We start from the raw sequence: 13,442 nt of genomic DNA on the forward strand, positions 1-13,442 counted from the left end.
AGGATACATGCAGTGATTCCTTTGAATTTGTCCAAACAACCCAACAAGAAAAAGTCTATGATGAGTACATTTTTGATCAATCTTTCCCATTCAAACCCTACCTATGTTCCCTATAAAGGCTCCCTGGGTATTAAGTATTAAAGACATTAAGGTTGTGCTCACAACAAAAAACTAAACGAAAACAAGTCAAAGGTGAATACACGATGAGAGAGTTTTCTGTTTTGAGTAAACTGTGCCTTTAAGACCTTATCTACAGATAAACAAACATTGCAAGAAGATTTATTGCAATATGAATAGAAAAAAAGTATGCTAGTGACATCATAACCAGTTTTTTGGTTTGTGTTGATGTCTTTAGTCCATGTTGCATTAATATTTTATTCAAAATGCATCAGAGTGTGTTTGGAAGTGGACCAAGATCCACAACTACAGGGACACACAACTCCGTCCTGGAGGGCCGATGTCCTGCAGAGTTCAGCTGCAACCCTAATTAGACACACCTGAACCAGCTAATTAAGCTCTTAATTGGCATTCCAGAAACTTTCATAGAGGTGTGTTGAGGCAAGTTGTAGCTAAACTCTGGAGGACACCACTCCTCCTAGATTGAAATTGGGCATCCAAGTAGTTGTGGGTCTTGGTCCACTCTCAAACCAGCTCAAACTCCCCACACAATCTCTTCAACCTGGCAAGTGTGAATACACTATGAAAGGCAGTCAGTTATTTATTGTTCACTGGATTAACCAGGTTGGCTTACTGCCAGAATATTTCGTAAAGTCTATGGTGAGTACACTTTTGATCAATCTTTTCCATTCAAACCATAACAATGTTACCTATAAAGGCTCCCTGGGTATTAGGTATTAAAGACATTAAGATTGTGCTCACACTTGTAGTTTGTACCAGACCAAAAAAAAAAAAGAAAACAAGCCAAGGTTGAATAAATGATGAGAGAACTTTCTGTGATGAGTGACCTGTGCCTTTAAGACCTTATCTACAGATAAACAAATATTGCAAGGAGATTTGTTGCAACATGATGAGAAAAGTATCCTAGTGACCTTATGATCTGTTTTTTTTTTTGGTTTTTGTTGATATCTTTGTTCCATGTTGCATTAATATTTTATTCGAAGTGCATCAGAGTTCATTTGCAAGTGGACTTATACCCACAACTGCAGGGATGGCCAAACTCTGTCTTGGAGGGCCGATGTCCTGGAGAGTTTAGCTGCAACCCTAATTAGACACACCTGAACCAGCTAATCAAGCTCTTAATTGACATACTAGAAACTTTCAGACAGAGCAAGGTGTAGTTAACCCCTTCAGACCTGAATTATGTTCCACATTTCAGAAAAATGGGATGTCATGTGATGTCCATTGTAATCAATCAGACACAGACACAGGGTCTGAAGGGGTTAAGCTCTGCAGGAAACAAGTCCTCCAGGATCGAGTTTGGGCACCCTTGAAGATACAGGTTTTGGTCCACTTCCAAACAGTCTTAAACTCCCTACACAATCTCTTCACCCTGACAAGTGTGAACACACCATGAAAGGCACTCAGTTATGTATGGTTCACTGGATTAACCAGACTGGCTGACTGCCACCATGTTTGGTTACTTACGGCAGTCTGCCGGCTCGTCAGATCCATCTCCACAGTCGTCCACTGTGTCACATTTCCACCAGAAGGGAATGCACTCATCCGTACCGCAGCGGAACTACACACAGAGAGAAATAACCTTCAGAATAATTACTTATTTAGTAGCACACTGGATATAATTGGTAGTCAAAAGTGGTGCCAAGAGTTGATCAGCTATTGTGGAACTCATATTCGGGTTCCCGAAGCAATTACAGAATCGCACCTGGCTGGCGGTGCAGTTAGACAGACAGGTTTTGTTGTCATTTGCCAGGTAGAAGTGCGTAGGGCAAGCACACTTGTATCCCCCTCCAGGCGAAAGCAGGCAGAGGTGGCTGCACCCTCCATTAGTCACCTGGCACTGATGTTTAGGCACTGAGGACAAACAACAAACAAATCAAAAACAATCCCGGATCAACATGGGAGTCTTGACTCTAACCCAAACAGTCAACTGTAGACTTATCCAAGACGCTTCCCGCTGTAATACCGTCAGGCTGTCGGAGCGGATGGTAGACTTGAATGTCTCGAATGGTTTGCCATGAGCTGAGGAGCTCGGTTTGTTTACCGCCCGACGTCTTGTGAGAGCGACTGAGGGTTTTGGACTTCTGGTCACTCCAGTAAATGAAGTCCTCAAACAATGTGAGACCCGTTACTCCACCTATGTCTTGTATGGGGACTGGAAGTTGGAGCAAAAATTTGTTAATGTCAATTTTAATCAAGACTTAGATTTGAGATAAGAAAGCACTTACCTTTGTGTCTTTTGGTACCGTCTATATTTGCAAATAAGATATGGTTCTCGTCAGCCCAGTAAATCCTTTTGTTGACGTGGTCAATGGTCAAAGCTGAAGGAGAGCGTATTTCTGTATCGATTATGACGCGTGGCTTGCTGCCGTCCATCCCGATCCGTCCAATTTGGGGCTGTTCACAACAGTCGATCCAGAACACATACCTAAGGCACCAATGGGATTTGATGTAGCTTTAAACGATGCAATAGAGTGCAACAGTCATGTTCCGGAGGTAAACCCACATACTACATTCATTTTCTCCACAGGGGAGTTGATTTTTCACCATATCTGATCAATCTTTAAACACACACCTACTGTGAGCTCTGAGGTTGTTGCAGTGATCAATGTAAAGTGCTTCTATTGAAGCCTTCAGCTGCATTATTTCAACTTTATTTTTGAAACACTCACCTTTAGTCAAAATTGAGGAGAAAAACTACATATATTTGCCTTGGTGTTCAGATGACAACGGCTTTTTGAAAGTGCACAAGATAGCATTGGTGAACAACAGGACCATGTGTGGACTGAGGCCAGTTGCACACTTAGTTAACTTGATTTTGTACGTGTGTGTTTTGCACCACTGAACCTAGTCTAAACAGAATTCTACGTTCCAACAAAATATTTACAGATGCACCTAGTAGAAAAGAGATGACCGCAAGATTAAATCAAAACTGTTGAGCTCACTTTAAATGCTTCTGATTGGCTATTACGTCAGCTTATGTCCTTTTAACGACATTGGCTGTTTCTCAATATGCGTTCTTCAGCGGTCTTGCGTCCTCGTGTTCTCGTGCAACGTCATCATCAGCTGCCTAAGTTCAGTTCCAATACTCAAGACCGCAAGTACGGAGGACGTGTGAAACTTCCCGGATGTGTTCTTGATATCGAGGACGCACTGATGCAGACTTGAGCAGCGAACTCGCTCTGGAAGTCCCAGCAGTCATTGCGACTGGAGGTGGGAAGCAAAGCATTTTATTTAGATCTATTATTAAAGTTCAGAGATATCACTTATTTACCTCAGGAGTTAACAATTCATTAACATGAATATCTTAAGAAAGGAATAAACACATTAAGGGTTGTTTGTTTGCTGAAATTCGTATTAAAATCTGTTTTATTTATATTGTGCAGAGTATATTTATATTGTTTTTATGCAAAGTATATATTTTGAAGAGGGGGGAAACAATAAATCGTTGTATGAATGCTGTAATGTTTAAATAATTTACTATTTAAAACGCGTGAAGGTCACATGACCATCAGGAAGAACGCAGCATCCCATTTCTCAAAGGATGCATTCTCTGCCCTTGCGGTCTCCTGAGTTCGTTCTTCCGAGGACACCTGGCAAGACCGCTCTCCACAAGAACGCAAGTCCGTTCTCTGCATTCTTGGAATTGAGAAACAGCCATTCTGTCTAAAGATCATGTGGTACAACCAAAGCAAGAACTTAAAGAAGAACTTATTTAGAAGAAGAAGCATATTTAGAACGAGGGATCGCCATCTACTGGTGTAGCATGCAAAATATTAATTTTTCAGATATGTGTATTTTTTAATTTATTACATTTTTTTCATAAAAAACATACCCTTAAACGTTAAACATACTCTTAAACATGACTTTGTGGTTGGAGTTTAAAAGGTTGGGCTGGGGCACTTTTCAGAACCAAAAATGTGTCAGTAATGCCCTCTTACGCCTTTTAAAAAGTGTGCTCAAGAGCAATGCGCTCTGGGATTGTGGACAATAAGTAACATTAAGCCTCATTTACCCTGTCAGAGTGTCGAGAGCCAGAGCAGTTGGATTTCTCAATCCAGTCCTCAGCAGTACAGTGGGGTAGAGTCCATTAGCTTTCGCCACCTCGAGGGTCTTTCTCTCGCCGTCACACCAATACAAGTTCTTGCCGATCCAGTCGACCGCGAGAGCACTGGGGACAGATGTCCTGTGAACCACCTGAGAAAACAGCAGTCAACCACAGCTGGTCTCTTTTGGCCAGTTATTCACATGCATTTGCTCACAGATAGAACTGCAGAGAACAAGTGCTTCATGTTAGAAAATACAGAATGGAGAGAAGCAGCTAAAGGAGAGTCTTTGCTGTTTTGTTGGTAAAAATCAAAAAGCATACTGACATTGTCTATATAGACCCTTAATTGCTAAGAATGAGCTAGCATTGCCAGCACATTAGCTTTATTTCAACTGCAGTAAGAGCATTCAGTTATAAAAAAAAAAAAAAAAAAAAGCATGGGAAGGCTTTGATTCCTCAAATAAAGGTAAAAATTCAATGGTAAAAATCACCCCTACATATATGGTTATCAGCTGGTGACTGTAAGGATAGCTCACATTGCCAATTTAGCAAGTTTTCACTTGCTAAAATCAAACTACAGCAATGTTCTGTTTGAAGCCAACTGAAACCCTTTTTGTAAAGGTAAAATCTAGCTTCTGAATCTGATCCGCTGTGCTACACTTGTGTATTATTGCTAATTACCAGTGAGCTAAAGTACATTACCGCACATCATTCTCCCCTAAAATCCAAAAATGACAAGAAAAGTTCCCAAAAGATGAAGTTTCACACACAAAACACACATCACAACATTTCACTCCCTCTCCTGATCACAAAAAACCCTGTTTTGGCATAAACAATGCTCTTCCCAGCTGGTGGATAATCCAGTGCTTTTAATCATTTTCGCTCTTGGTTGCTGGTGCCCCCCGCCTAGCGCTTTAAGAGTAAGAGTAACATTCTGCAAGCTGATGAACATTAGAGATGAACATTAAAGACATTTCGCCTCAGACTGGGCCGTAGTATCAGCGCTAATTAAAACTAGCCTAGCCAAGATCAATTTCGACAACTTCACAGGTTTTTTTTTTTTTAGATGATGTGCTCACCAGGGAAACTAGCATCCTCAGGTAACTATTTTAGAATTATTTTAGGGATAAGCCATAATTATAAATTGGGATACCAAAATTAGTTTCATTATTTTACAATAGCAATTTTACTACAGCAAACTTAAAGTAGGGTGCAACATTTTTTCAAGATGTCATAGATAGCAAGGTTTTCGACTTGTTCAGTGTCAGGAAAATACCAACACTGTGTCTTTAGTCATACAATCGGAATACCACGAAGCTAAGAGAATACTTTTATTTGAAAACATAACAAAAATAACAATTTAGTTCAACATTTTATTCTCCCCAGTGTCAGTACAAGGTGCACGTATATATTTTATGCTTAGATGCAGCTCTGACGGATTGCCTGGAATGCGCAATATACTGACAAAGAGGAAAAGAAACCTGAACAAGGCTGTTTTTTGTATAGTAGCTTGAAAATATTCTGATCGTCTATGTAGAATGATGGAGCTCTCAGATTCTACCGAAAATATCTTAATTTGTGTCCCGAAGATGATTAAAGCTCTAATAGGTTTTCAGTTTTTTTAGGGTGTGGACTAACTCATTAGATGCTCAAGTCGGGATCAAAGTGATCTCATAAAAAAAAATATAATAATTTTTTTCCTCCAAATTTTGGTCAAGACCTGCACTGCTATCAGCACTTTCTTGTTATTATATGTATCCATGTAACATGAAATTTGCTTAAAATGCACTGCTTTTATACCAGACCTTAAATGCTCCTTGCATAAATAAGAGCTCCATTTCTTCACCAACGAAAAGCTGGAAAAAGAGCTTCCTAACTTACGGTCGGTCACAAACAAACTGTGGTCTTGTCCGGGATAAAAAAAACAGAACTGATGCTTTCATTAATAATGAAGCTTTTATTGTTAAACTCGGAATAGTTGGTATTGGGCGACGGAGTGGCGCAGTAGGTAATGCTGTCGCCTCACAGCAAGAAGGTCACTGGTTCGAGCCTTGACTGTGCCAGTTGGTGTTTCTGTGTAGAGTTTGCATGTTCTCCCTGCGTTTGCGTGGGTTTCCTCCGGGTGTTCTGGTTTCCCCCACAGTTCAAAGACATCCGGTACAGGTGAATTGGGTGGACTAAATTGTCCATAGTGTATGAGTGTGAATGATTGTGTATGGATGTTTTCCAGAGATGGGTTGCAGCTGGAAGGGCATCTGCTACGTAAAACATATGCTGGATAAGTTGGCGGTTCATTCCGCTGTGGCGACCCTAGATTAATAAAAGGACTAAGCCGAAAAGAAAATGAATGAATGAATAGTTGGTATTGTGGTCATGATATGATCTTTATACATGCAAATAAGTCTATCAAGTGACTTTCTTTATTTTTTTAACCCAAATTTTGGTCAAAACTTGCACTGCTTCCAGTGTTTTTATGTGGTATGTTACATGTTTTTTATTATTTGATTCCACGTGACATGGAGTTTTGTAAAATTTACTGCCTTTTATACCAGACCTTAAATACTTCTTCCATAAATAAGTGCTCCATTTCTTCACGCACAAAAAGCTGAAGAGAGTTTCCTAACTTATGGTCGGTCACAATCAAACGGGAGGGCTCGTCCAGGATTAAAAAGCAGAACTGATGCTTTTGTTAATGATGTAGCGATCGTTTAAGCGGAAATACTGTCCACTCTTTCACTTTCATTGTTTAACCAGGAACAGTTTGTATTGTGGTCATAATATGACCTTTATGTATGTAAATAAGTCAATCAAGTGACTTTTTATATTAATTTTAAATTCAATTTTTGGTTAAAACTTGCACTGCAACTAGTGTTTTCATGTGGTATGTTGCATTTTCTTGATCATTTGAGTCTGTGTGACATGAAAATTAGTGAAATTTACTGATAGTAGCATTTTCATGCTACTCACTGCATTTGGTTGATTTTTTTCAATGTGGAATTTGAAGTGAATATTCAAAAAAGCCTTAGAAACTACATTAAAAAAAGAAAATGAGGCACATTTGCTATTAATCAAAGCATTTGTCATGAGAATTTACAGCTTGCAATGCCAAAAATCGCCAACAATGTCCCTCAATCACTCCCATTATCATCTTTTTTCCTTCAACGTTCGATGAAAATAATCGCACAGTGGATTTATATAGCCTTCAGTTTCAACATTGAAAATAACTTTATCACCTTACTTCAATGCCTTTACAGACACTCTACCCACTCTCTCTCTTTTCTCTGAACTACAGCACACTATCATAAATCAGTTCAAGATCCAAAGTTCAATCAAGCTTAATGAGCCATTATGGCTCGATATTAAACATAACGAGCTCTGGCGGCCCAGCAGGGCAAGGCTGGCACACTATGCCCGTTTTCTGCCCTGAGTAATATACACAAGGGCATTGATGGAGAGAAATATGTAGACAGACATGCACACACACACACATTAGACTGTGTCAGTGCATCTCTGGCTCATTTTATAAAAGAAATCCCACTTATCCTTAAAGCGAGACAGGAAAATGCACCTGTTACTTTTGAGATTTAAAGCTTTTTATAAAGTTTTTTTTTTCAGTCTAATGTAAAGAAGATACCTAAAATGCTTTTGTAAGTGGTTCTTTTGTAGCACTTAATCTATTTGCGTCTGCAGATTTCAACTGTGATACATTTTTGTAAAGGCTGTTTTCTAAAAAATAAATGTTTTCTCTTATGGTGACCCATAAATCTCATCTTTAACAGCTTTAAAAACACCAAACTGCACAGTTTTGTTCGTATCTCAATTCGGAAGGTTTTTAGAGAGGGAATTTTTCATACATAGTTTCCCTAATTATATAAAACAGTTTATTCTTTTGTTTTTGTGGGGGTATTTTCTGAATTATGAAGTCCTCATAATAGACTATGAAATGCTAGAAAGAAAAAGAAGATTTTGAACATATCTGCAAAGTCTTCGCAATCAAAAACTGCCCGAGCACAGAGGTGACAGGAATCAAATTCACCCAGGGGCAAAGTGATATTTGCATATGTCGGTTTGGGCAAGTTTAGATGATTTCAAGAGTAATTCAACAGAAACGCACAGAGATATTCATAGATGTACCTTGAGGTCGCTTCCATTGAGGCGCATTCTGTTGATTCTGCGTCCGCTGGGTCTGCTAGTGTCAATCCAATAGATCAACTCTTTCCTGGAGTCAAAGTCTAGAGAGATGACATTACTGAGTCCCTGCAGAGACGCAGACAAAGAGAAAGAGATAGGCGAAGTGTAAGATTGACAGATGGGATCTTAAAGAGAGAAAAAGAGGATTTTTTTTTTCAAACAGAGATGCATTCACGTTTCACATTAAGAATACTTATTAAATATTACATTTCCACAAATTGGAAATATTACATCTTTAATTTTACATATAGAAAAATTGGCCCTGATTTTGCAGTCTAGGGTAAAACCACAAAACCAGGGTAAATTTTTGAAAGTTAAGATTTCTGATTTAAACGCTGAATAAAGATGTTTACAATTGATTTATGGCTTATTATAGGGCAATACTTGGCAGAGATGCATCAATTTGAAAATACATGAAATGTGAGGGTTAAAAAAATCTAAATATTGATAAAATTGTTCTTAGCAAAGCATCATCTCAATTAAAAATCAAGTTTTTATATATTTACAGTAGGAGATTTACAAAATGTCTTCATGGAGCAAGATCTTTACTATATTCCAATAATTATATATTCTAATAATCTAATACTTTTTGCCATAAAATTAAAAATCTCCTATGACTTTAAAAATAGTTTTTTGGCTATTCCCCAAAATACACCCATGAAGCATAATGCTGCGTTCACATGAGATGCGGAAAAAGCATCAAGCTTGTGATTTACATGTTAAGTCAACACAAAGATGTGAATAGATATCGTGAGGCATGATACGCGCGAATGAGGCGACTCGCATGAATGAAGTGGCACAAGTTGAGCATTTGGCGCAATTGACCCGCGAATACCTCGAGTTAGAAAATCTGAACTTCAGCAGATATGGCAGCATGGTAACCAATTACGAACTTTCTCTTGTAGGAGAGTGATTATTGCGTAGCACTTGTTGTTTGTGTCCTGGGGGGAAATCCTCCTGCCGACATCGGACAACAGTTCATCAAACTGGGCTCGGCTCAGTCGGAAGCACCGCTGAAGCTTTCATCATCCAGGTATATTTTCTGGAGGAATTTATGAGTTCACAGAGCTGGGTGCACCTCATAATTGATCTAGTGGACTCAGGCATGGCTCCAAACAAATCAACACTGTTTTTAAGTCTTCCTAAAGCACATAAACAAAGCTATTCTATCAATAAAATCCACGTTAGCCATTTAGTAATGAAACTAGAGTGACCAGGCAGACAGAAGCCTCGTCCATGACACATATCCGCATCTATTGTGAGGTGAATTTGACGCGCGAATGAAGCGAGTAAACTCAAAATGTTCACTTGTCTATTTATAAGTGAATAGCACAATTTATCTGCGCATACCGCGTCTGGTGTATACACAGCATTAGACCATTTTTGTGGTTCGGGGTCACATATATTTTATACAAAAACAAAATAATATTAATAATAATAATAATAATAATAATAACTAATTAAAAATAATAACCAATGAAATATCAAAATAAATATATGTTTAAAATAATGCAAAATTACTATTATTTAACATAAAACATAAATAAAACAAAATATTTGTTTGGCCACAAGCAATTTTAAGGTGTATCTACCTTTAGTTTAGTTTGAATGTTTTTTTATGCTATAATATAGGCAGTAAAATAAAATAAATACAGAAAGTGATAAAATGATTGCGATACGAAATATTGCGACCCAACAAGTTCCATAATCAACATTATCCCTATTTGTAAAACCACATCTCCTACAGCTGAAGCCTAAAGGCTCACAAGAGGGGGCCCTTGATTAGTTGACAAATTAGTTTGCGTCATGATGCAGATAACGCCTCTTTGCATTAAGCTTTCGATTTAGTCCCAGGGTGAACAGATGTCCTGTTTTTCCCCAGGAATGTGCCTCAAGAAAATACACGGTTTAGGTCTAACTGAACAAGTAAGAAAGCAAACTTTTAAATGAATGAATTTCCCCTTTTATAAGAAATGACAGCAATAATCCGAGCAATACAACATTGGCGCTGGCTTTCATCAGACAGTATTTATGAAGAAAAAAACAAAAAAACATGCTAACCTGCTGTAATTGATTGACTCAAGACCAAATAGAAAATTAGAAGCATGGATTTTAAAGATCTAAAATATCTTTAAAATCCATGCTTCTAATTTTCTATTTGGTCTTGAGTTCTAGAATTTGGTTCTAGAATTTCTGCTCAGCTAAAGTTTAAAGTATTTATTGTAAAGCACTCATTCAGGTTTTGCAAATGTGTGTTCATTATTTTTTTATTTCTGAATTTGGCAGCGTGTTGTAACATTTTAATAATGAGAATTAATTTTGTTTGCTTGTACGCCTACTTTAGTAAATTAGAAAATATTTATAATAATTAAATATAAATCAATTGAAAAATTTTATTATATAATAATTTAGCAAATTAATAATATTAATAATAGCAAAAAAGCAACATTTGTTTGCTATAGCCTCACTGCCCAATATGTTCTTAATCCTGTCCTGCAGCACAAAACCACCTATATTAAAACACACTCTTTTCCTTTCCATATGCACCAGGCACCTTCTTATAAGCACCCTATACTTATAATATGCAATTCTTTTATTCGTAACTGTCACTATGGATAAAAGTATCTGATAAATTAATAGTAAATTAAAAATATAAATGTAAGATATAATAAAAGTTTTTTTTGAAGCATCTTATTAGATTCAAAACAATAACCCCAACACCAAACATCAAAACGCACTCAAGTCAACTATCCCATTACAGCACTTCTACGATACCTTTCGTTTATTATTTTCAAGACGTCGGCTCCGAAATGAGCGCGACATCCTGTGTCTGACAGACGCTTCCCATCATGCTCTGCTCAGACCTCAGCCAATCACTTTCTCAGTAGGGGTTTTTCACATTCTCCTGTGTGTCTCATTGACTCGAACCCCCCGCCGCGTCCACATCTAATTTGCTGGACCAAACCTTTTAAATCAAACTGATGGAGTTTCTGACTGATGAATCCAGTCAAGCGTGTGGTTTTAACTGCTCCTTCCATGACACACTGCTCAATTTCTTTCACACATGCAAAGCTGAAAGAGATTTTTCTAACTTACGGTCGTTTGCAAACAAATGGGGGGCTCGTCCGGGATTAAAAAGCAGAAGTGATGCTTTCGTTAATAATGGAGCAATCGTTTAAGTGGAGTTGTTGTCCACTCTTTTACTTTGGAATAATTTACTTGGGAATAGTTGGTGTTAAGGTCACGATATGACCTTAATGCATGCAAATAAGTCAGTCAAGTGACTTAAATGCATGTTTGTGAATTTCTATAAAGCTCAATGCTTTGTTTTCTTCCTTTTATATTTTCGAATGATAAATATAAACTGTTCACTTTGCAAAAATTATAGTAACGGTTTGACATTTGCAGGCAATTTAAAAACATTTAAACATTACAAAAATATTGTCTATAATGTAGGTTGTACATCAATAACAATTCTCCTTTTGCAGTCAAAAAAATAATTCTAAATTAAAAACTGTTGAATTATTTAAATTTTATATGCAAAATGTCTGATGTTGTGTCGTCCTTTTTGAAGTCTTTGTAGAATTTCTTTGAAAAAATTATTAGATTTGTTTATTTATTTATTTTGTTATTTTTATTTTATTCGTTTATTTTTATTCATCTTTTGAAGTCTACCAGGGGTGGGAGGGGCGGGAGTGGGTTTTAAATTTGCACTTTTTTTTTAAATAATTTTTTTTATATTGTTTACTAAAAAACTCAAACAGTTGTTAACAAAAATAAATACATAAAAATATATGCAAAATGTAATACAAGTTTAGACATGGGGGCTTGTCCGGGATTAAAGAGCATAACTTATGTTTTTTATTAATGATCGCTAATGTTACTTACTGGTCAGAAATGACTGAAAGAGCCACTAGTTATACTTCTCATGATCATTTAAGTAGAAACGCTTGATATTCTAGTCACGACATGACCTTTTCATGTGCAAATATTCAATATTTGTGTCAGTCAAGTGTCTGAAACAATGTTTGAGGCTCAGGTTGCTCTTGTGAATTTCTATAAAACATCTCAGGTGGTTCTTGGTGATGTGTTTTCTCCCTTTTTGTTTTTTTGGATGGTAAATATAACTTTTTAAAGACAATGGCATTAGGTTGACAATTAAAAAATCTTTTTTTAATTATTGTTTTTATTTTTATTATTAAAATATTGTCTTTATCAAAGGGTTTTTTGAAAAAAAAAACTGTTTATCTCGAAAAAAAATAAATAAACATCTACTTCTGAATTTATTAAACATTATCTTTAAAATTGTACATGATTTTTGATAGGAGCCTCAGCTGGGAGTTTAAGATCCTAACTTTTTTGTTAATAAAGACTACTGTGATTTCATTGTGAGAAATTATTAAAAGGGCCACAAGTTATACTCTCCATGGCATTTTAACAAGAAATACTTCAAAATCTAGTGACATTATGACCTTTCCATGAGCAAATATGTACTATTTGTGTCGATCAAGTGTCTGAAATGATGTTTGAGGCTCAAGTTGATCCTCAAGGTGGTCCTTGATGCTGTGTTTTTTTCCCTTTTCAATGTTTGGATGATCAATGTAAAATGTCCACATGGTAAAAATCATAGTAACTTGTTGACATTTTAAGACATTTAAAAGAAAATTCTTTTGACAACTTAGGGGTGGGGGGTTTCTCGTTCAGCATAAAAGAGCTACGAGTTTTACTTCTCATGATCATTTAAGAAGAAAAAAAAAACAAAAAGCTTGATATTTTAGTCCTAACATGACCTTTCCATGGGCAAATATTTCATATTTGAGTCAGTCAAGTGTCTGAAATGATGTTTGAGGCTCAAATTGATCTTAATTTTTTTGTAAACTTTTTTTTAAATATTACAAAAATGTCTATATTATAGGTTTTACTGCAACAACAACAAAAAAATGTGTTGTTGATTATAAATCAACTACACATTTGAATTATTTTTGTTATGTATTTATTTATATAATGGGGGGTTTGGGGGAGGGGGGTGGCTCTTCCGGGATAAAAAAGCTACAAGTTATACTTC

The 13,442-nt window shown here is 36.7% G+C and overlaps 2 protein-coding genes across 4 annotated transcripts in view; one reads left to right on the forward strand and one right to left on the reverse strand.

Moving 5' to 3' along the window:
• The window catches only part of LOC147831535 (uncharacterized), a 600,059-nt gene that overhangs the window by 104,559 nt on the left and 482,058 nt on the right, over positions 1-13,442 (forward strand). The window lies entirely within an intron of this gene.
• lrp1ba (low density lipoprotein receptor-related protein 1Ba) overlaps positions 1-13,442 on the reverse strand; it is a 458,912-nt gene that overhangs the window by 97,645 nt on the left and 347,825 nt on the right. For all 3 annotated transcript variants that reach the window (XM_087304094.1, XM_087304093.1, XM_087304095.1), the window contains 6 exons: positions 8,321-8,443; positions 4,154-4,335; positions 2,367-2,566; positions 2,105-2,293; positions 1,844-1,992; positions 1,606-1,699 (listed from right to left, as the gene is read on the reverse strand). In XM_087304094.1, coding sequence (XP_087160220.1) covers positions 1,606-1,699; positions 1,844-1,992; positions 2,105-2,293; positions 2,367-2,566; positions 4,154-4,335; positions 8,321-8,443 — 937 coding nt within the window. The remainder of the gene's footprint in view (positions 1-1,605; positions 1,700-1,843; positions 1,993-2,104; positions 2,294-2,366; positions 2,567-4,153; positions 4,336-8,320; positions 8,444-13,442) is intronic.

The sequence above is a fragment of the Danio rerio genome, chromosome 22 (genome assembly GCF_052040795.2).
Source record: "Danio rerio strain M-AB ecotype USA chromosome 22, GRCz13ab, whole genome shotgun sequence".
NCBI classification, from domain to species: Eukaryota; Metazoa; Chordata; class Actinopteri; order Cypriniformes; family Danionidae; genus Danio; species Danio rerio.